Source organism: Sorex araneus, chromosome 6 (assembly GCF_027595985.1).
Source record: "Sorex araneus isolate mSorAra2 chromosome 6, mSorAra2.pri, whole genome shotgun sequence".
NCBI lineage: Eukaryota > Metazoa > Chordata > Mammalia > Eulipotyphla > Soricidae > Sorex > Sorex araneus.
In genome coordinates, this window is record NC_073307.1 from 168097277 (window position 1) to 168118407 (window position 21131).

The 21131-nt window shown below is 59.0% G+C and overlaps 2 protein-coding genes across 2 annotated transcripts in view; both read left to right on the forward strand.

Moving 5' to 3' along the window:
* The window catches only part of MUC5AC (mucin 5AC, oligomeric mucus/gel-forming), a 32183-nt gene extending 26275 nt beyond the window's left edge, over window positions 1-5908 (forward strand). Inside the window, exons 43-52 of the mRNA XM_055143845.1 lie at window positions 126-227; window positions 539-579; window positions 749-871; window positions 954-1043; window positions 1171-1290; window positions 1818-1893; window positions 1970-2084; window positions 2282-2511; window positions 3721-3790; window positions 4618-5908. Coding sequence (XP_054999820.1) covers window positions 126-227; window positions 539-579; window positions 749-871; window positions 954-1043; window positions 1171-1290; window positions 1818-1893; window positions 1970-2084; window positions 2282-2511; window positions 3721-3790; window positions 4618-5908 — 2258 coding nt within the window. The remainder of the gene's footprint in view (window positions 1-125; window positions 228-538; window positions 580-748; window positions 872-953; window positions 1044-1170; window positions 1291-1817; window positions 1894-1969; window positions 2085-2281; window positions 2512-3720; window positions 3791-4617) is intronic.
* Window positions 5909-6044: 136 nt separating this feature from the next.
* Window positions 6045-21131, forward strand: part of MUC5B (mucin 5B, oligomeric mucus/gel-forming) — a 38180-nt gene continuing 23093 nt past the window's right edge. The window contains exons 1-6 of the mRNA XM_055143846.1: window positions 6045-6103; window positions 6749-6843; window positions 18438-18472; window positions 20381-20423; window positions 20568-20829; window positions 20906-21020. Coding sequence (XP_054999821.1) covers window positions 6045-6103; window positions 6749-6843; window positions 18438-18472; window positions 20381-20423; window positions 20568-20829; window positions 20906-21020 — 609 coding nt within the window. The remainder of the gene's footprint in view (window positions 6104-6748; window positions 6844-18437; window positions 18473-20380; window positions 20424-20567; window positions 20830-20905; window positions 21021-21131) is intronic.

The window sequence follows — 21131 nt, forward strand, 5'->3', positions numbered from 1 at the left end:
TGAGGGTCTGGGCTGCTGGCGGGGGCGGGGGGGAGCACACCGGGCTCCGGCCCCACTGCTGCCCCCATGCCAGGGCGGGGCGTGGGGGTGGGAAGGGCGCTGCTCTGAGTCTCTGCCTGCTGCAGTCTGCAATGCCAGCTACTGCCCAGAGTTTATGGGCTGTTCCGAAGGCTTCCGCCTGGAGCTGAGCCAACAGGAAGGGGCCTGCTGTCCCACCCAGACTTGTGGTGAGTTGGGGGCACCACACTGGGTCCCCATGGGCAAGACTGGGGGAGGGGCATGTCCTGGGGAGGAGTAGATCTCAGGGGAGGAGCCAAACTCAGGGAAAGGGTCTAACGGGGCGGGGCCTAGCTCAGGGCCGGGACCTCGCTCAGAGGCAGGACCCAGTTCAGGGGAGGGGGCCTAACCTTGGGGGCGGGGCTTAACCTCAGGGGAGGGGGTCTGCCCAAGGGGCGGGGCCTAGCTCAGGGGAGGGGCGTGTCTCTGGGGGCGCCTTTTGCAGACCGGGGTGGGTGTCAGCTGTTCCTCTCTCTTGCAGTCCTCATTCCCGGCTGCAGCGTCAATGGCACTTTGTACCAGGTAGGAGGCTGGGGAGGCCTCAGGACAGGGAGGCTCCTGGAGGACACCCCTCCGTGGGGGGCAGTCTCGGGAATGCCCAAGTGGGTCCGGGCAGGAGGCTCCTGGGACTATTCCCTGGGAGGACGGCTGGCGGGGTCCTGCCCCGGCTCAGCAGCTCTGCCCCTCGCAGCCTGGTGCCGTGATCTCCCAGAGCCTGTGTGAGACCTGCAGATGCGAAGCCCATAAGGGCACCCCCCAGGACACCTTCGTGGTCAGTTGTCAGACCAAGATCTGCGACTCAAACTGCTCTGTGGTGAGTGTCCACGCTGCCCCCACGAGGCGCCCCAGCCCAGCCGTGCCCGCGGGCTCAGGCTGCATGTCTCTGCAACCTCCAGGGCTTCGAGTACCAGCCCCGGCCCGGAGAGTGCTGTGGTTCCTGCGTCCAGGTGGCCTGTGTCGTGAGTGGCAGCGCCCAGCTCCACTCTGTGAGTGTCGGGGTCTGGGAGCACGTGGGGGGGGCCGGCAGGGAGCTGATCTTCATGGCAAGGCAGGACTGGGGACTGTGAGGGCCCTGGAGGAGGGGCGCTCATCGGCCCACCCGTCCCCCTGCAGCCCGGGGAGACCTGGTCGGAGCCTGGCAATGGCTGTGTGAACCACACGTGTGAGAAGCACCAGGACAGGTTCATCGTGGTCACCACCAGGAAGGCGTGTCCCCCGCTCAGCTGTCCTGAGGTGAGCCAGGCCCCCGCCCCCAGCTCCAGCACACTCACCCTCACTCGAACCCGTTCACTCACCTGCACATACATACCTCACACTCTCACAAGGCTCTCACACACAGTAACTCGCACTCATACACGCACACACGCCCACATAGTCATTCACACTCGTTCATACTCACTCACTTGGGGCTGGAGCGATAGTACAGTGGGCAGGGGCTTTGCCTTGCACGCGGCTGACCCAGGTTCGATCCCCAGCACCCCATAGGGTCCCCCAGCACTGCCAGGAGTAATTCCTGAGTGCAGAGCCAGGAGTAACCCCTGAGCATCGCCGGGTGTGAACCCCTCGATGTATGTATATATACTCAATCACTGATTCAGTCACACACATGCACTTGCACACGCAGCCTCCATATGTCCTCCACCCCACTGTCCTGCTGATCCCACACATCCTCCAGTTGGGGTCAGCTGCAGTGACCCCCTAGTGGATAGGGTTCGAGTCTCCCCAGCACTGGCCCTGATGGCCCTGCTCTGCCCACACAGGAGCAGGCGTGGCTGAGTGAGGATGGCTGCTGTCTCAGCTGCCCAGCCCCCTCACCCTCACCCCCACCCCAGCCCGGTAAGTGGGTGTGCCTGGGGGGAGGCAGGGCAGGCCCGCCAGCCAGCCCTGACCTCGCCCGCCCCGGTGCCGCCAGAGTCCACGTGCGCCGTGCACCACAGGACGCAGGTCATCCGGCAGCGAAGCTGCAGCTCGGCTGAGCCCGTGACCCTGACCTACTGCCATGGCAACTGCGGAGACACGGCTTCCATGTGCGTGCGCTGCCCGGGGCTCGGACCTGGAGGGGAAAGGCCCAAGGGTGCTCTTGGGGTCTGCTTGGGGGTGGTCGCTACTGCGTGTCCCTCTGGGGCGTGAGGTCGTGGCTGTCCCACGCTGGCAGGCAGTGGGCGGGGCGCCGGGCGGCTGTGGGCGGGGCTGTGGGCGGGGCACTGAGCAGACCCGCCCACAGGTACTCCCTGGAGGCTGGAGCACTGACGCATAAGTGCAGATGCTGCCAGGAGCTGCGGGTCTCGCAGAGGAATGTGACTCTGCACTGCACCGACGGCTCCAACCAGATGTTCAGCTATGACCACGTGGAGGAGTGCGGCTGCGTGGGCCTGCGCTGCCACCGCCCTGGGGACCAGTCCCAGGAGCTGGAGTGGGCCGAGGAGCGGGAAGAGGAGCCGAGGGAGGCGCCGGGTCAGCCAGCCGGGCGCTGGCGGACGGGGCCCCGGGGCGTCGCGCCTCACCAGTAGGGCCCCCCGCCACGCGCGCACACACACACACAAACACACGCGCGCACGCGCACATGCCGCCCCTTCCTTCCCTTCAGCCTCAGCTCCAGGCCCAGCTCAGCCCAGGAGTGGAGTGGCCAGCTGTGTGCCCAGTTCTCTGGCCATTGGGACAGATACCCTGGAGTGCCCCGTGCAGGCCGCCACTCAGACGTGGGGCTTGGCTGGTGTTGTGTTTGGCCCCACCTGGGCCCCTGGCCTGACCAATACACTGGGAGCATTTGCATTTGTGGCTCTGTGTGGTCTTTCAGCCGGTCCTCAGTCCAGTCCCGGGACTGGTCAGAGGGTCTGTGGGGGAGGTGACACGCCTGACACGAGGGGTGTCTGAGACAGGAAGAGGGGGACCTGCCATCTGCCATGCCACTGGACACCTCTGACCGCAGTGTGCACACGTGGGCATATATGTGTGCATGCGTCTACACACCTGTGCATGTATGTGCATGTGTACATGTGTCTGCATGTATGTATGCATGTATCTGTGTGTGTATGTGTGTGTATACATGTGTGAGCCCTCAGCCCCCCCAGAACGAGACCTGCCTGGGGTGACGCCCCCTCCCCTGCCTGTCCCTCCGAGGGCCCCGGGAAGCCAAGCCGTGTGGGGAGGGTCTCTGGGTGGCGGCAGGGAGGGAAGCCCACATCTCAGGGAAACTGAGGCCCAGGGAGGGCAGCTGCTGGTGCCTGTGTCTACTGGGGCCCGTGGTCGGGAGGCTGGCGTCCCTGTGCCGCTGAGGGTCACCACCCAAGCAGTGCTGCTCTCCCTGCGCTCCCGCCCCACTGAGGCCAGCAGAGCACGGGCAGCAGGAAGTTCTGGCCCTAAGCTCTGTGACCGTCTGACCCCGCGCGTGGGCACACCCTGGCGGGAGCATGGCCCCCCTAGAGGATCGTGTGTCCAGCCAGCCACCTCTTCCTAGCTAATCCCCACCCCCCAGGGAGAGGGGCCCCTGCCCGGAACCGGGGCGCAGCAGGAAGTAACCGGAGTAGGTCCTTCCCGCAGCCCCTGGCCCAGTTACGAAAGCTCCGTGCCGGTGGGTGTGGCCACGGAGGCCACTGTGCCACCTGCTTGGAGGGTGGCTCCATGGGGCCGGCAGGCGCTGGCCAGGGTGTCACGTCCCCTCAGAGTCAGGCCAGGGCTTCCCTTTCAGTCTGGTCGCGGTCACCGGACCACTGGGCACCAAGATCCAGTCCAGGTTTGAGGGGCCAGCAAGGGGCCCCCGGGCTCCAAGATAGAGTGACAGGGACACGGGGATCTGGGACTGAGCCTCCTGACCTCCGCCCCAGGCCTCCCCCACCACACCCTCAGGGCAGGGACCCGGGAAGAAGAGAGAAGCCCCCGGGCACCGCCTGCTGCTCTCGGCCTGACGCCAGCCTGCACGGGGAGCGACCCTGGGACAGGGGGTCCCCCTCAGCCCCCGCGCCGCAAGCCCAGCCCTGCTCCCTGCTGCCCCTCCCCATCCCACACCCCTCAGGCATCCAAGGCACCCGGAGCCATGCAGGCACGCAGGGCCGAGGTGTCATGGCAGTGAGGCTCAGCAGGTTCTGGGCAGAGGACAGTGGACAGTGCCAGCCCCAAACATCAGGTCGCTGGGGCAGCACTAGAGGGGGAAGGCCCTCTGCCTGATGGGGGACGTGTCCTGCACCTGGCACCACACAGATAGAACTATGTCCCTGGGGACCCCAGCAGCAGCCCTGGGAGAAGGTTCCAGAGTGAGCGCAGCTGCTCACACTGAGGCAGGGAGGTGGCTGAGCTGGGGAGCAGGGACTGAGTGGCCAGTGACCTGCCAGACCTGGTCCTGGCTCACCACCGGCCAGGGGATGAACAGCAGCCGAGTCCCTTCTGGGACCAGGCTGGCCGGGAAGCAATGCCCATGGCCACAAGGACAGATGCCCAGAGACACAGCAGGCCCGGCCCCCGGCTCCAAACCTCTGCCCACACCTTTGGGGAAGCAGGGGTGGGGTGTGTCTCCTCCCCCTTAGCCCCATGCAGCCACGTCAAGACCTGGACTGCTTGCACCAGACCACCCGCACCCCCTACACCTGCACCCCTCCTGCACCTGCCCCCTACCTATACCTGCACCCTCACCTACACCTGCACCCCTTCCTACACCTGCACCCCTTCCTATACCAGCACCCCTCCTACACCTGCACCTCTTCCTATACCTGCACCCCCTACACCTGCCCCCTACCTATACCTTCACCCCACCTATATCTGCACCCCTCCTACACCTGCACCCCACCTACACCTGCACCCCTCCTACACCTGCCCCCTACCTATACCTTCACCCCACCTATATCTGCACCCCTCCTACACCTGCACCCCACCTACACCTGCACCCCTCCTACACCTGCCCCCTACCTATACCTGCACCCCCTACACCTGCCCCCTACACCTGCCCCCTACCTATACCTGCCCCTACCTATACCTGTACCCCCACCTACACCTGCACCCCTTCCTATACCTGCACCCCCCTACACCTGCCCCCTACCTATACCTGCACCCCACCTATACCTGCACCCTCACCTACACCTGCCCCCTACCTATACCTGCACCCTCACCTACACCTGCACCCCACCTACACCTGCACCCCTCCTACACCTGCCCCCTACCTATACCTGCACCCCCTACACCTGCCCCCTACACCTGCCCCCTACCTATACCTGCCCCTACCTATACCTGCACCCCCACCTACACCTGCCCCCTACCTATACCTGCACCCTCACCTACACCTGCACCCCTCCTACACCTGAACCCCTCCTACACCTGCACCCCCACCTACATCTGCACCCCCACCTACACCTGCACTGCTCCTACACCTGCACCCCCACCTACACCTGTACCCCCACTTATACCTGCACCCCTCCTACACTGGCATCTGTACCCCCACCTATACCTGTACCCCTCCTACACCTGCACCCCTCCTACACCTGTACCGCTCCTACACCTGCACCCCTCCTACACCTGCACCTGCACCCCCACCTACACCTGCACCCCCACTTATACCTGCACCCCTCCTACACCTGCACCTGCACCCCCACCTACACCTGCACCCCACCTATACCTGTACCCCACCTATACCTGTACCCCACCTACACCTGCACCCCACCTATACCTGTACCCCACCTACACCTGCACCCTCACCTACACCTACACCTGTAACCCTCCTACACCTGCACCCCCCTATACCTGCACCCTTCTACACCTGAATGCCCTCTTGGTCACCTGCATGCCTCCTGGCCTCCGGCCCTCGGTGGCAGCCCCTACCCCTACTCCCAGTGAAGCAGGGGTGCCCTTCCCATGGCCGGCTTGAGCATCTCTCTGTGTCCTCTGCCCCCTCCATGCTCTGAGGCTGCTCAGTGAGCTCAGACCCGCTCGGGGCAGGCAGGATGCGCACAGGCAGCTACTGGCAGCCCCGGAACTCTCTCCCTGCCCTTGGCCCTGTGAGCATGGCCGCCTTCAAAGTTCACGACCCCAGTCACCCTGTGCCCACTTACCAGGGTGTGGGGTACGCGGGGGCCCTGGTAGGGCGCAGGGAAAGTGCCCGGGTGGGACCCACAGACAGTCCTCCACCCTGGCCGACACGCTGGGGGTGTGGGCAGGACCAGAGGGTGTCGCCCAAAGGGTCACGGATCACTGTGGGTCCGGCCCCCGGGCCAGGGCATGCAGGGCACAGGGCCAGCACGGGTGTTTGTGCTGACACCCGGTGATCTCAGGGGACCAGGACGTGGCCCACCCTGCTATTTGCTCTCCTGAGCCTCTAATCCTGAGCAAATACCGCCGAAGCTGCCACTGGCCTCTGCGCTTACCCTCCACCCACCCTGCACCGTGGGGCGGCCCAGAGGGTGCCCTGGAGGGGGCTGTTCCTTGCCCACCTCAGCAGGGTAGGCACAGAGGAGGGGCAACCTGCCTCAGTCTGGCTTTGTCTGTTGCCTAGGAGGGACCCACTGCCCCACCCGCCACGTCTTCCCACACTCCGTGTCCACATCCCCAGCCAGCAGACAGGGGAATCCTTGTTTGGAGTGATTTCCAGCAACGCTTGGGCTCCCTGCACCCTCCCAGGTGACACAAATGGGCAGGTGGGCAGGTGGGCAGGCGGGATAGGTGTGAGCACCCATGTATGGGCATAGGCCTCACCCTTTGCCCTGCACAGATGCTGGCTCCGCCCCTTCCAGAGCTACGTGCCTATTCTGATACACGGGGCCGAGATGTGCTCCCTGTCCCTGAAACTGGGGGCGTCTCCTGGAAGTGGGTCAGGGTCACTCTTGGCTAGGCCAGCCAGGACAGCCTCGCCCTCTGAACCGCAGCACTGCCACCAGACCTGGCCGTGCTGTGCAGAGTCCAGACACTGCTCTCGGGCCCGGATGCTCCAGAGGCCACGTGGCAGCTCTGGGGTTGCCCCATGGCTTGGTGCCCTTGCAGGACACTGTCCCTCGCCCTCTGTTTCTCAGACTTGCACACATATGCAGGTGGACCTCACGGGAGTCCAGGCATCAGAGCTCCTGGAACAGCAGAGACCACTCTGTCAATTCCCAGCATCCCATATGGTCCCCTGAGCACTGCCAGGGGTAATTCCTGAGTGCAGAGCCAGGAGTAACCCCTGAGCTTCGCAAGGTGTGACCCAAAAAGAAAAATAAAAAACAGACCACTGCATCTTTCAGGAAGGAAGAAAGGAAGAAAGAAAGAGGCAGAGAGGGAAAAAGAAAGAAGAAATGTGCAAAAGAAATAAGAAAGAAAGAAAGAAAGAAAGAAAGAAAGAAAGAAAGAAAGAAAGAAAGAAAGAAAGAAAGAAAGAAAGAAAGAAAGAAAGAGAAAGAAAGAAAGAAGGAGAAAGAAAGAAAGAAAGAAAGAAAGAAAGAAAGAAAGAAAGAAAGAAAGAAAGAAAGAAAGAAAGGAAAGGAGAAAGGAAGGAAGAAGGAAGGAAGAAGGAAGGACAGAAATAAAAAAAGAGAAAGGAAGGAATAGAGAAGGAATAGAGAGAGGGAGGAACAAAGGAGGAGGGGAGGAGGAATAAACCATTGGAGACAGGAAAAGTAATTTCCAGAGTCACTGTATTTAGTTAAAATACACAATTTTAAAAATTTTTATAATTTATTATTTACTGTAGGAACCGTGATTTGCACAGTTATTTATAGTTGACTTTTAGGCCTATAATATCTCAACACCAATCCCACCACCACTATCAACTTCCCTCCCCCAAAGTCCCCTTCCCTATCCTTCCACCACTCCTCCCCCCTGCTACCTTGACAGGGACATTACAAAGTCTGGTGGTTGCAGCTTCAAAATATGCAACTTCCAATCAAAAAAGCTTACAGAGAAACAGGAAAATATGACCCACTCAAGGGAACACAGTTAATTAGCCAAAACTACCCTGAGGAAACCCAGATATCACTGTTACTAGACAAAGACTCTAAACTAGACAGTTATCTCAAAGAGCTAAAGACAGATACAAACAAAGAATCAAAGGAAGTCTGGAAAATTATACATGGACAAAACTAAGTGTGAACAAAGACAAAAATACTTTAAAAAAAATTAATTCCGGGGCTGAAAAGTATAATGTAAAGAACAAAGAGAGATTCAAGAGCAGATTTCAGGTGATGCAAGAAAGACTTTGTCAACTTAAAGACAGGATGAGAAGCCGCCTGAGCTTTGGGGGGGCAGGAGAAGAGCGAAGGGAGCCCAGAGACCCTGCTGTGGCCACACAGGACAAGAATCTGGGCAGAGGGAGGAGAGGACTTCCTCTTCGGAAGGAATAGCGGCTGGAAACATCCCCGCGGCCCAAGTCCAATGAGGATAGGCTAAAAGGAATCGATACCGAATGACCTTATAATCAATATAATGGCATATCTTATAAGACAGAGGCAAGGAAAGAAGCCCATGTCGCTCAGAGAGAAGAAATTCACCACACACAAGACATCCTCAGGCTCCTCAGAAATTTTAGAAGCCTGGTGCCAGAGAGACAGCGCGGCGGGGAGGGCGTTTGCCTCGTGCACTCGGCTGACCAGGTCTGATCCCCGGCACCCCATATGGCCCCTCAAGCTTGCCAGGAGTAATTCCTGAATGCAGAGTCAGGAGTAAGCCCTGAGGACCACCAAAATTAAAATTTAAGTAAGCCCTGAGTACCACCAAAAAGTTCCCAAAATTCCCGGGTTTTATTCCCAGCATCCCATATGGTCCCCTGAGCACCGCCAGGAGTAATTCCTGAGTGCATGAAGCAGGAGTAACCCCTGAGCATCGCTGGATGTGACCCAAAAAGAAAAAAATAGTTCAAAAAAAAGTTCCCAAAATAAAAGAAAAACAAACAGAAAGAAAATCTTAGAAACCAGAAAGACAGCAGATGACTTACTCGGAGTGCTGAAAGGAAGAAGACAATCTGGGCTGGAGAGATAGCACAGTGGGGAGGGCGCTCGTCTTGTACACGGCCGACCCACACTTGATCCCCAGCACCCCAAAATGGCCCCCTGAGCACCACCAATAGAGATCCCCGAGCACAGAGCCAGGAGTAACCCTTGAGCAGTCAGGTGTGGCCCCCCAAACAAAAAACAATCAAGCAAGAATTCTGCGTCTGTCAAAATCATCCTTTAAAATTGAGGGGAAATTTAAGCCTTTTGCATCTCAGTAAAAGCCGACAGAGCTGGCTATTGCAGCTCTCAGTGCAGAGATGGGGGCAGCAGGCAGTGGACAGCAGCTGGACAGAGGCATCGGAGTCTCCTGTCAGGCAAGAGGGGGCCAGTGGAGAGGACTCAACAAAGGGTTATAACTACAAATCATAAAATGGTCATTTATCTGTCGTTGGGCACAGAGGCGGAAAAGATGTGATTGGTTATAGCAAGAACAAATGTACAGGAGCTTCAGACAAGTGGAGCCTGTGTCTGCAGCTCAGCTGAAGGCAAGCGGCAGTCGTGGAGGAGAAGGTGCCCAGGAGTGAGGCTTCAGGAAGCAGCAGAGACAGGCAGAGGCAGCCCGCCCTGCCCGCACTTACCCCAGATGGACACAGCCTCTGGGGCCGAAAGGCAGGGCTGACACAAGACCACAGCCCCCGTAGACCACAGCAAGACCACAGCCCCCGCAGACCACTGCAAGGACCTCGCAGCAGAACGAAAGACACAGAGCTGGCGAGTAAAAGGCTAGAGAGAGACAGTACAGGCATATAGGATTAATGTCAGATAAAAACAGGTTTCAAGAGGTAAAAGTTAACAAAGCCATCAAAGTGATTCCCCATAAGACCACCAAGTCAAGGAGAAAATAGAAAAATTGTGAATATAAATGCACCAAACAACATAGCCCACAAATTCATAAAGATAATGTGGAAAAAACTGAGAGAAGAAGGTAGTTGGAGATAGTATTTTTAAAAGTTTGTTTGTTTCGGTGTGGGGCCATACCCAGCAGTGCTCAGGCTGATTCTTAGTCTACTTCTGGCGGACTCAGGGGACCATAAGGGACACTGGGGATTGAGCTCAGGTTGGTCGTGTGCAATTAAGTGCGCTACCCGCTGTGTTATCCCTCCAGCCTCAACTGGAGGCTTTGGTATCACATTCTCAATAATAGGTAGAGTAGCAGACAATCGACAAGGAAATGGAGGCTTGGACAGGCCCCAAACCACCAATTCCTTGTAGGACACACACACTCCCCCCCCAGGAAGGGGGATATAAGACATTCTCCAGAATAAGCCATGCCTTTATGCTTCAAAATAATTTCAACAAGTGTTAAGAAATCACACCGAAGCAAAGTACCTTCTGTCAGAAAGGAGTGACGCTTCAGCTCCATCGCAGACGGGATTCTGAGGCGCACAAGGATGCGAGACGCAAACCACACTCCCTTCAGGAGCCGGCGAACCCAGGGAGAAGGCAGGGAAGCCCCCCACGCGGCGGGAAACCAGGGCTCCTCAGTGATGCTCAGACCTGAGCCTCGCCGCGGCCCCTGGGTAAGGGCACTGTGGCACCTGCACCCTGCGGCCTGCTTCAGCGGGAATGGCCGCGTCGCTCCGCCACGCTGAGGGGTGTGCTGAAGCCAGGCCTCCGCCACAGCGGCCTGGAGAGCCTGCGTGTCGGCTCGTGGCCCTCAGCCGAACGCCACTCTCCACGAGGCTTAACACAGACTCTGGGCTTTCCAATACCTTATCCCAAAATGGGTGAGTTAAGCACAAGTGCACAGAGGGAAATTGCGGCCAGAAGGACAGGCAATCAGAGAGAAGAGACCTCCCAGGCCAGTGGTCTGACAACAGACGACAGACACCTTACGCAACAAGAAAAATGAAAGTAACCCTAAAGTCTGCAGAAGCAAGGAGGGAAGGTCAGAGCAGAGATACAGAAAACAGAAAAAAAAAAATCCAGAGAAAGCCAAAAGCTCCTTCTCTGAAAAATGCAGTAAAACTGACCAAATTTTAAGTAGATGGGGTAAGAAGAGAAGAAAATAAAGTACTAAAATCAGAAATAGAGACTTTCCGGGGCTGGAGTGATAGCACAGCGGGTAGGGCGTTTGCCTTGCACGCGACCGACCCGGGTTCAATTCCCAGCATCCCATATGGTCCCCTGAGCACTTCCAGGGGTAATTCCTGAGTGCAGAGCCAGGAGTAACCCCTGTGCATCGCCGGGTGTGACCCAAAAAGCAAAAAAAAAAAAAGAAAGAAAGAAAGAAATAGATACTTTCCAACTAACTTCACATGTGCAAATGGTTATAGGAGAAATGTGAGCAAGTGATGCCTTCAGACTCAATCGCCTGGAGGAAACGGACTAAGCCACAGACACACGTCATCTAATGAAATGGATTCAGAAAGCGGTAAGGAAGATAATTAGAACTGCAGCTCACTGGTAACCAGATTCACTGGTAACTGAAACCCACCCAAAGAAGTCCAGCGCAAAAGAGCTTTACTGATGAATTTTACCAAAGATTTGTTTTGTTTCAGTTTTGTTTTTTGTTTTTGTTTTTTCTTATTTATTGAATCACCGTGAGAACAATTACAAAGCTTTCATGTTTGAGTCTTGGTCATACAGTGCTCAATCACCTATCCCTTCACCAATGCACATTCTCCACCACCAAAAACCCCGGCATACCCCCAATCTCACCCCTACCCTGCCTGTGTGGCAGATTATTTCCACATTACTCTCTCTATTTTGATTCATTGTTACCATTGTCATCCTGTTGCTCATCGATTTGCTTGAGTGGGCACCAGTAACGTCTCCATTGTGAGACTTGTTACTGTTTTTGGCATATCCAATACACCACGGGTAGCTTGCCAGGCTCTGCAGTTCGGTCAAGATACTCTCGGTAGCTTGCCAGTCTCTCCGAGAGGGGCAGAGGAATCGGACCTGGGTCAGCCACATGCAAGGCGAATGCCTTACCCGCCGTGCTATTGCTCCAGCTCTATTTTGATTACATTCAATATTTTGACACCGGTCCCAGCACTATTATTTGGAATTTTCCCCCAACACCCAGACCTGCTGACAAGGCAACAGTTAGACAGTTTGTTTTGTTTTGCTGGTTATGAGTAGCATATGATGTCATGCGGCCGCAGGAGTGGCCGCACAGTCTTAGAATTCTGAAATTTTAATAATTAGGGTCTAGAGAAATTTTTACCAAGAGCCGCTTGGTTCAGAGATTCGTTTGTGTGTCTCTGGGATCATGGCCATTAAGGAGCTTAATAAGGAGCCAGGGACCATTTGTGGGCGTCACCTCAGGGTCCCGTTGGGGCAGGAGAGGAGAAGGACCAGCTCTTCCGCTATCCCTTGAGGCCTGGCATGTGTCATCACTGCTGGCCCGTGCCTGGGTTTTCCAATGGGTTCTGGAAGATGGCGGCCACCAGGATTCCCGGGGAACAGGTGGAGGGAAGGCACCTGCTCCCGTCTGGGGTGGCCCGGAGAAGGTGGCCTACTGCAAACTCCAGAGACATTCCTGCTGAGAGTTGCTCAGTTCCTAGATTTGTTTGTGTGTCTCTGGCTGTTTTGTCTCCTGTTTTTGCGGGGGCACACCTGGCTGTGCTCAGGGTTTACTCCTGGCTCAGGGATCACTCCGGATGGGGCTCAGGGAACTGTATGGGATGCCAGGGATTGACCCAGGTCAGATGCGTGTGAAACAAGTGCCCTACCTACTGTACTATGTCTCTCGCCCCTGAATTGTACCAAACAGTTTAAAGAAAAATTAATGCCAATATCCCTTAAACTCCGCAAAAATTGATAAGGAGGGAGCATCCACTAATTCATCTCATGAGACCATCATTTCCCTGATGAGAGTCGGAAAGAAATCAAAGAAATACAAGAAAAGAAAACTGCTTTATGGTGAATATTAGTGAAAAATTCCACATCAGGTGCCAGCAGACTGGCTCAGAGTAGATGAAAAGGGCTGTACACAAGGCAAACAGGGTTCATGCCTGGAATGCGAAGGTGGTTCAACACGCACAAACAGCATGCAATGCCACCGTCATCTCATCACAGAAAGGTCCCGAGCATCCATGCAGTGACGCAGAAGGTAATTCTCCAAACTTGAAGATTCTCTTGTGATTTTCTCAAGTCGCCACTAGGAACAGAAGGGAAGATCTCTCCTTCCCAGACGCAGGTGACATGCTCTCGAGAACTGAAGATTCCACTCCAAACAATGGTTCAAGTTTGCTTGGGTCTGCATCCCCCTGTCCTGTCCCCAGTTCAGACGCTGAGGCCCTAGCCCGAGACTGTGCTTGCCCAGGGCTCACAGCCCTGGAGAGAGCGCCTGCTAATCAGAGACGCCCAGGCAGCCTCAGTGGAATCCGAGCAGGCTGGCACTGTGGTCTGGGACCCCGCCCCCCAGAGCCGGGGAGATAAGCTAGCGCTGATAAGCTCTTTGCAAAGAACAGCCCAAAGAGACAAAGACAGGGCTAATGAGTGAACTTCGCAAAACTGCCTTACACGAGCAACAAAAAGCTCAAAAGCCGAGGGCTGGTGCGATAGTACAGTGGGTAGGGTGTTTGTCTTGCATGCGGCCGACCCGGGTTCGATTCCCAGAATCCCATATGGTCCCCTGAGCACCGCCAGGAGTAATTCCTGAGTGCAGAGCCAGGAGTGACCCCTGTGCATAGCCGGGTGTGACCCAAAAAGCCGGAAAAAAAAAGCTCAAAAAACAAGAAAACCATTTTACTGGCAATAGCAGCCCAAAGAGTAAGCTCTCCAGGTAGAGGGCGGGGAGAGCACCTAAGGGGCTGAGAGTGCACACAGGGGGCCTCTGGCTCCACCCCTGCACGTGTTCCCCCAGACGTGCCCCCGTCACTCCCAGGAGTAGCCCACACACAAAATACTCAACAATACCCCTAACCAGGGCGGAAAGATGAGGATGACAAGCACCACTGATGGTCACTCAAGAGCCCCGTCCGCATGGACCTAAGGACCCCACGCTCAGATGCCCGATTTCCCAGGGAAGTCAGAACTACGGTAGCTCCTGCTCCTGCCACAATCCCGGGGTCGCTCTGCAGGGCTTCTCTCTAAGATCCATACAGAATCGTAGGAACCGAAGAGCAAGAGTGTCTTGGAATAGGACAAAACTGGAGACATCACAGTTCCTGATTTCAACATGTCATACAATTTAGCTACATTGCTAAAACGAGGCATAAAGAACCAAATGGGGGTGGTGAGAGAGGGGGAGGGAGGGAGGAGAGAGAGTGAGAGAGAGAAGGAGTGGGAGAGAGAGAGTGAAGGGAAAGGGGGAGGGAGAGAGAGGCAGGGAGGGAGAGGGAGGAAGGGAGAGAGGAGAGAGGAAGGGAAGGAGAGAAGGAGGAGTTAGAGGGGAGAGGAAGACAGAAAGAGGGAGAAAGAGGGATAACAGGAGGGCTGGGGGACGGAGGGAGACTCTAGGAGCAGCTGGGCTTCAGGCTGGTCGGGGGAAGGAACCAACCACAAAGGGGGCTATGGAAATGGGGCATCTGTCTCCAAAGAGGGATTTGGCCCCCAACCCTAAGCTGCATGTGAAAATGAGCTCAGTTAGGTTGAAGGTCTGGAAGTGAGGGCTGCAGGGAGGCGCAAACAAGGAGCCCGAGCATGTCACAGTGATCTCTTGGGGTGACGCCCAGAGCTCCTGCAGCAAGAGAAGACCCACACAGGGGGCTGTTGCAGTCAGCATCAAAGGCACGCACGGGGGGACAGGGGAGACACGGGACCCCCAAGGACCCACGTGGGCGCAGGGAGAGACACACCATGTCAGTGGGCCCGAGGACCGGCCCCATGCTCCCCAGTGCCCTGCGGGGGGGGGGGCGGGGGAGGGCACGAGCAGCAGCTTCGGAATCTCAGTGAGCAAAGGCTGTGACGTGGGGTCCCGTCCCGTGGCCTCTGCCCCTCCTGCCCAAGGCCCGGCCTGGCTTGCTCCTGGCTCGCCCAGGACAGTTCCTGGCACTGTCCCGGGAGCCGCAGGAGGCCGCTGGCTTGGCCCCTTCCCGGCAGGGCCGGGCCTTCCTGCAGCATCTGTTCTCAGCTCCCTCAAGTGTGAAGATGTAAACGGGCAGCGCAAACAGGCACAGCTCCTTTGGCCGCCGCATCCGGGATGTCTCAATCCTGCACCCGGCCAGCCCCGCCGGGACCCCAGCTGCTCCCGCTCCCCCACTGTGCCGGGGGTGGGGCAGCCAGAGCACTGCGGGGCCCAGGTGGGTGCCCCGTACCCCCTGCCAGGGAGACACCGCTGTACCTGTGTCCTGGCCGAGCAGAGCCCCGCACTGAGCCCCTTACTTGAGCCCCCAGGCCCCTCAGCTGGCCTCCGAACTCCTTACCTGAACCCCAAACCCTTCACCTGAGCCCCTGAGCCCCTTAGCTGTACACCACACCCAGCCTGCACTTTCTCAGCAGACAAGCACCACAACAGCCAGTTAGGGGCCCCACTGGGCGGTCAGCCCGGGACCCCACCCGCATGGTCAGTGTGGACTGACAATCAGCAGGGGACCCCACCCGCATGGACAGTGGAGACTCCACTGGGCAGTCAGCAGGGGACCCCACCCTCATGGTCAGTAGGGACCCCACTGGGCAGTCAGCAGGGGACCCCACCCACATGGTCAGTAGGGACCCCACTGGGCAGTCAGCAGGGGACCCCACCCGCATGGACAGTGGGGACCCCACTGGGCAGTCAGCAGGGGACCCCACCCGCATGGTCACTAGGGACCCCACTGGGCAGTCAGCAGGGGACCCCACCCGTGTGGACAGTGGGGACCCCTCTGGGCGGTCAGCAGGGGACCCCACCCACATGGTCAGTAGGGACCCCACTGGGTGGTCAGCAGGGGAGCCCACCCGTGTGGACAGTGGGGACCCCACTGGGCAGTCAGCAGGGGACCCCACCCACATGGTCAGTAGGGACCCCACCGGGTGGTCAGCAAGGGACCCCACCCGCATGGACAATGGGGACCTCACCAGGTGGTCAGCAGGGGAGCCCACCCGTGGGGACAGTGGGGACCCCACTGGGCAGTTAGCAGGGGACCCCACCCACATGGTCAGTAGGGACCCCACCGGGTGGTCAGCAAGGGACCCCACCTGCATGGACAATAGGGACCCCACTGGGCGGTCAGCAGGGGACCCCACCCGCATGGTCAATGGGGACTCCACTGGGCGGTCAGCAGGGGACTCACCCGTGCCATCAGTAAGGACCCCAGGCTCAGGCATGGAGCAGGGACAGGGACTGGGAGCAGTGGGGCATGGGGCTGCGTGACCCCAGGCACAGGAGCGTGGGCCTTCGGTGGCTCCCTAGCATGTGGGAGGCCTGGGTGACCACTGGCAACTCTGGCTGGACCACTGGTCCAGCACAGGGACCCATGGACGTGGGGCTGGGCAGCCATGTGAGACTGGGGGCGAAACCTGGTTGGGGGTTGCACTGGTGCCGCCGACCCCACTCCGGCCGGCAGCTGGGATGCCATAGCTCCTACCTGGGGCTACTGGGGGTGAGGGGCCCCTGCAGGCATCCCTGTCACCTCCGAGCCCCACTGCCAGGCTGCATGATGGTCCTGGAGGGGAGGGTGCTTCCCTCGGGAAGCAGGGTCCCCTGGCCCCTCCCATGACCACCTTCAGCCCAGCAGCCGCCTTGGGGCTGGCTGACCCCTCCCCGATGGGGCAGGCGGGGTGGGGTTCAGCGCTGGTCCTTCCTCCTGAGAGCAAACATACGTGGCAAGTGGGGGGAGAGGGCAGCGCCCCAAGTGCCAGCTGGGCTCTGGGCCAAGACTTCCTGCTACATAAGCCCCAAGGCCCCCAGGCTGGCGAGCGCCGAGCCGCACTCCCTGTACCCACACGCCGGCCCCAGCATGGGCACCGGGCACTGGGCTCTGCCCTGGGCCCTCTGGGTCCTGCTCTTGGTGCCGAAGGCAGGTAAGGCTGAAGATTCTGCATGCAGGGGTGCGGTGAAGACCACCGCAGGTCCCCTGCTGGGAAGGGGCCGGACACTCCAGGGCCTCAGCCTCTGCAGTCGGGGTCCCTCTGGACACCGCGGAGAGGACGAGCCTCAGGGTTGGGAAGGGGACTCTGGCCAAGGCCCCCGCGGTCCCCGCATGGCTACTCCCTCCTGTCCCCTCTAAGACCTGCTTAGGGACTCGGGGGCTGCTCCCGGGAGATGGGACTGCGCTGGCCAGTGGCTGTAGCCCTGCCCGGTCTTTCTCCCAGGGCCTCAGCAGGGCACTAGGCAGCGTGCCCAGGGTGCCAAGACACTCAGGGTCAGGGATGGGGACTCTGTTCAGGAGAGGGATCTGACAGGGTCCTGTGCCCACTTTCTAGGGGTGAGGGGACAGGAGGGTTTCCCCCAACTATTGTGAGGGTTTCCTGGAAGCTAAACCCCACCAAATGCCTACCTACCCACCTACCCACCTACCCACCTACCCACCTACCTACCTACCCACCTACCCACCTACATACCTACCTACCCACCTGCCTACCTACCCACCTACCCATCTACCCACCTACCCACATACCCACCTACCCACCTGCACATATATCCACCTACCCACCTACCCACCTACCCACCTACCCACCTACCCACATACCCACCTACCTACCTACCCACCTACCCATCTACCCACCTACCCACATACCCACCTACCCACCTGCACATATATCCACCTACCCACCTACCCACCTACCCACCTACCTACCTACCCACCTACCTACCTACTCACCTACCTACCTACCCACCTGCCTACCTACCCACCTACCCACCTACCCACCGACCTACCTACCTACCTACCCATCTACCCACCTACCCACCTGCCCATATGTCCACCTGCCCACCTGCCCATATACCCATCTGCCCATCTACCCACCTGCCCACCTTACCATATACCCACCTGCCTATATACCCACCTGCCCATATACCCATCTGCCCATCTACCCACCTGCCCACCTTCCCATATACCCATCTGCCCATCTGCCCATCTACCCACCTGCCCACCTGCCCAGCTGAGACTCGGGTCTGGCTTCCATAAGAACTGGTATCCTCCCTGCCCCAGAGCGGGTGCCCCCAGGGTGACCCTGCTGGGGGTGCCCCTTTCTCCGGGTGGGTTTTCAGGAGTGAGGGGAGCCTCCAGTGGGGGTAGGTACTGGGTGTGCCCACAAGGCAGGGGCTTTCCTGGGGGGGTCCCCGCTGTCACCCTGCAGGGAGCTGCTGAAATGGGGACCCGAGGGGAGGGGCTTGCGTGGCCGGTGAGGGGGTTATTTCAGGTAGGTGCTGTGGCTTCTGAGAGGGGTGGTGGGAAGGGGCAGAAGTCCCCCAGCCCCAGTGGGACACAGAGGGGGACAGACACCAGCACTGGCCCCGCGAGCCCGCAGGGCCTGGCCCAGCCTCCCCTGGCCTCCCGCCTGCCAAGTGATGGTCCTGCCGTGGAGCTGGCCCGGCCTGGCTTTCCGCTGACTCGCGCCCGAAAGCCTCCCTGTGCGTGTCCGCATCCCCAACAAAGCACGTCTTTGTCTTTGGCCGAGGGACACGCGGATGGTCAGGCCTCACCCAAGGTCAGGGGCAGCGGTGCCAACGCCTGTTCCTGACTCCATGCCCCGCAAATCGCCTAGCGGCCCTGTCCCGGGAACACAGGACAGCAGGGGTCAGTGCAAGGCCACTGGCACGGTGCCCTGCCGGAACCTTCCTGATTTCATCATCTGCCCCTGGCGACAGGGCCTGTCCACATGACCCCTGCCTCGCACGCAGCCCACGGGGTGCACCCAGAGCTGCTCAGAACTCCCCCTCCCCTCCCTTTCCACAGACACCCAGCAGGATGCACAGCCCAGCTGGGCGGGCTCACAGGCTGCTGTGGACCCTCAGAGGATGGACTTCGGTACGCCGGGTTGGGGCCAGGCGCGGGCTGCAGTAAGGGCAGGGGGACTCCCAAACCGCCCACATGTCACAGAGGCCCTCCTGGGCTCCCCTGGCCGCAAAAGGGCAGAGGAGGGTGGGGGCGGGGCGGTGCACAGAGAGAATTTAGGTTTGTACCAGAGCCCAACACTCCTACACACCTGCTCACACCCGCTCACACTCCTCACACACACTCACTCCTCACACACCCACTCACAACTCACACACTCGCTCACACCTCCTCACACACCCATACCTCCTCACACACCCACACCTCACACACACCCACTCACACCTCACACACTCGCTCACAACTCCTCACACACACTTACACCTCCTCACACACCCACACCACACACAGACCCACTCACACCTCACACACTCACTTACACCTCACACACTCACTCACAGCTCCTCACACACTCACTTACACCTCCTCACATGCACCTACACCTCACACACACCCACTCACACCTCACACTCGCTCACAACTCCTCACACATTCACTTATACCTTCTCACACACCCATACCTCACACACACCCACTCACACCTCACACACTCACTTATACCTCACACACTCGCTTACACCTCCTCACATGCACCTACACCTCCTCACAGATCCACACCTCACACATACCCATTCACACCTCCTCACACACTCGCTCACACCTCCTCACACACACCCACACCTCCTCATACACACCCACACCTCCTCACACTCTCACTCACACCTCCTCACACACACCCACACCTCCTCACACACACCCATACCTCCTCATACACACCCACACCTCCTCACACTCTCACTCACACCTCCTCACACACACCCACACCTCCTCACACATACACATACCCACTCATACCTACACACATATCTGAGCACATCTCTCTCACACACCCATGCACGCCTGGTCACACCTCCTCTCACACCCATGTAACACCCACTCACACCTCCTCACACACCCACACTCACACCTCCTCAGGCACACACCCACACTCACAATTCCTCTTACACACCCACTCATACCTCTCCATGCACACATCCTGTAGAGACTTCACACCTCACGCACATGCACACCCTTCACACCTCCACACATGTGCACACTCCGCTTCCTCACATACATACACATACACATGCATGTTCAGCGACACATGTCTGGAAAGCCCAGGGCAGGAGTGTCTGGGGCAGGGGCTGGAGTGCTGGAGTGGTAGCACAGCGGGGAGGGCATCTGCCATGCATGCTACCGACCCAGGTTCAATCCCCGGCATCCCATATGGTCCCCTGAGCACTGCCAGGAGTGATTCCTGAGTGAAGAACCAGAAGTGACCCCTGTGCATCGCCGGGTGTGACCTAAAAAGACAAAAAAAAAAGGAGTGTCTGGGGCAGGCAGGAGGGTCCAGGAGAGGTCACTGTTCCGGGAGCAACCTGGACCAAATTGGAGCCCTGGGGTGGCCCGAGACAAGGGCCTGGTGCTGGCTGGTGCCGGCATGTGACCTACCTGTCCTCTGCAGCCCAGCAGCTGACCTTCGTCCCCTCCGCCATCCTCTTCCCCACCATCAGCCGTAAGTGGCCACCACTCTGGGGGCTGGGAGCACAGACCCGGGCTCTGACGCTGGAGTCTCGGGGTCTCGGGGTCCCTGGGCAGGTTGGTGGGGGCAGAGCAGGAGACCGTGTTGCCTGACGGGCGCCTCCTCACATCCCTGCAGCCCCAAACCCCGCGCACAACGGCCGGGTGTGCAGCACGTGGGGCGACTTCCACTACAAGACCTTCGACGGCGCCGTCTTCCGCTTCCCCGGGCTGTGCAACTACGTCCTGTCCGCGCACTGCGGCGGCGCCTACGAGGACTTCAACGTGCAGCTGCGGCGCGGCGTGGCCAACGCCAGGCCCACCATCACCCGGGTGGTCCTCAGGAGCCAGGGGCTGGTGCTGGAGGCCTCCAATGGCTCCGTGCTCGTGGACGGGCAGCGGTGAGTGGGCGGCCAGGGCCCGGGGCGGGCATGGCCCTCCCGGCCGGCAGAGGGAGAACTGAGCTCCTCTACCCAGGGTGAAGCTGCCCTTTGCCCGCGCTGGCCTCCTGGTGGAGAAGAGCGGCAGCTACATCAAGGTCAGCGTCCGGCTGGTGCTGACCTTCATGTGGAACGGCGGGGACAGCGCCCTGGTGAGGATTCCCACTGCTGGGGCACCCCCCAAGCCCTCTGCAAAGGCTGGGCCCCTCCCGGGGACAGTGCCCTGGGGAGGATGCCCCCGGCCGGGGCACTGAGAGGCTGAC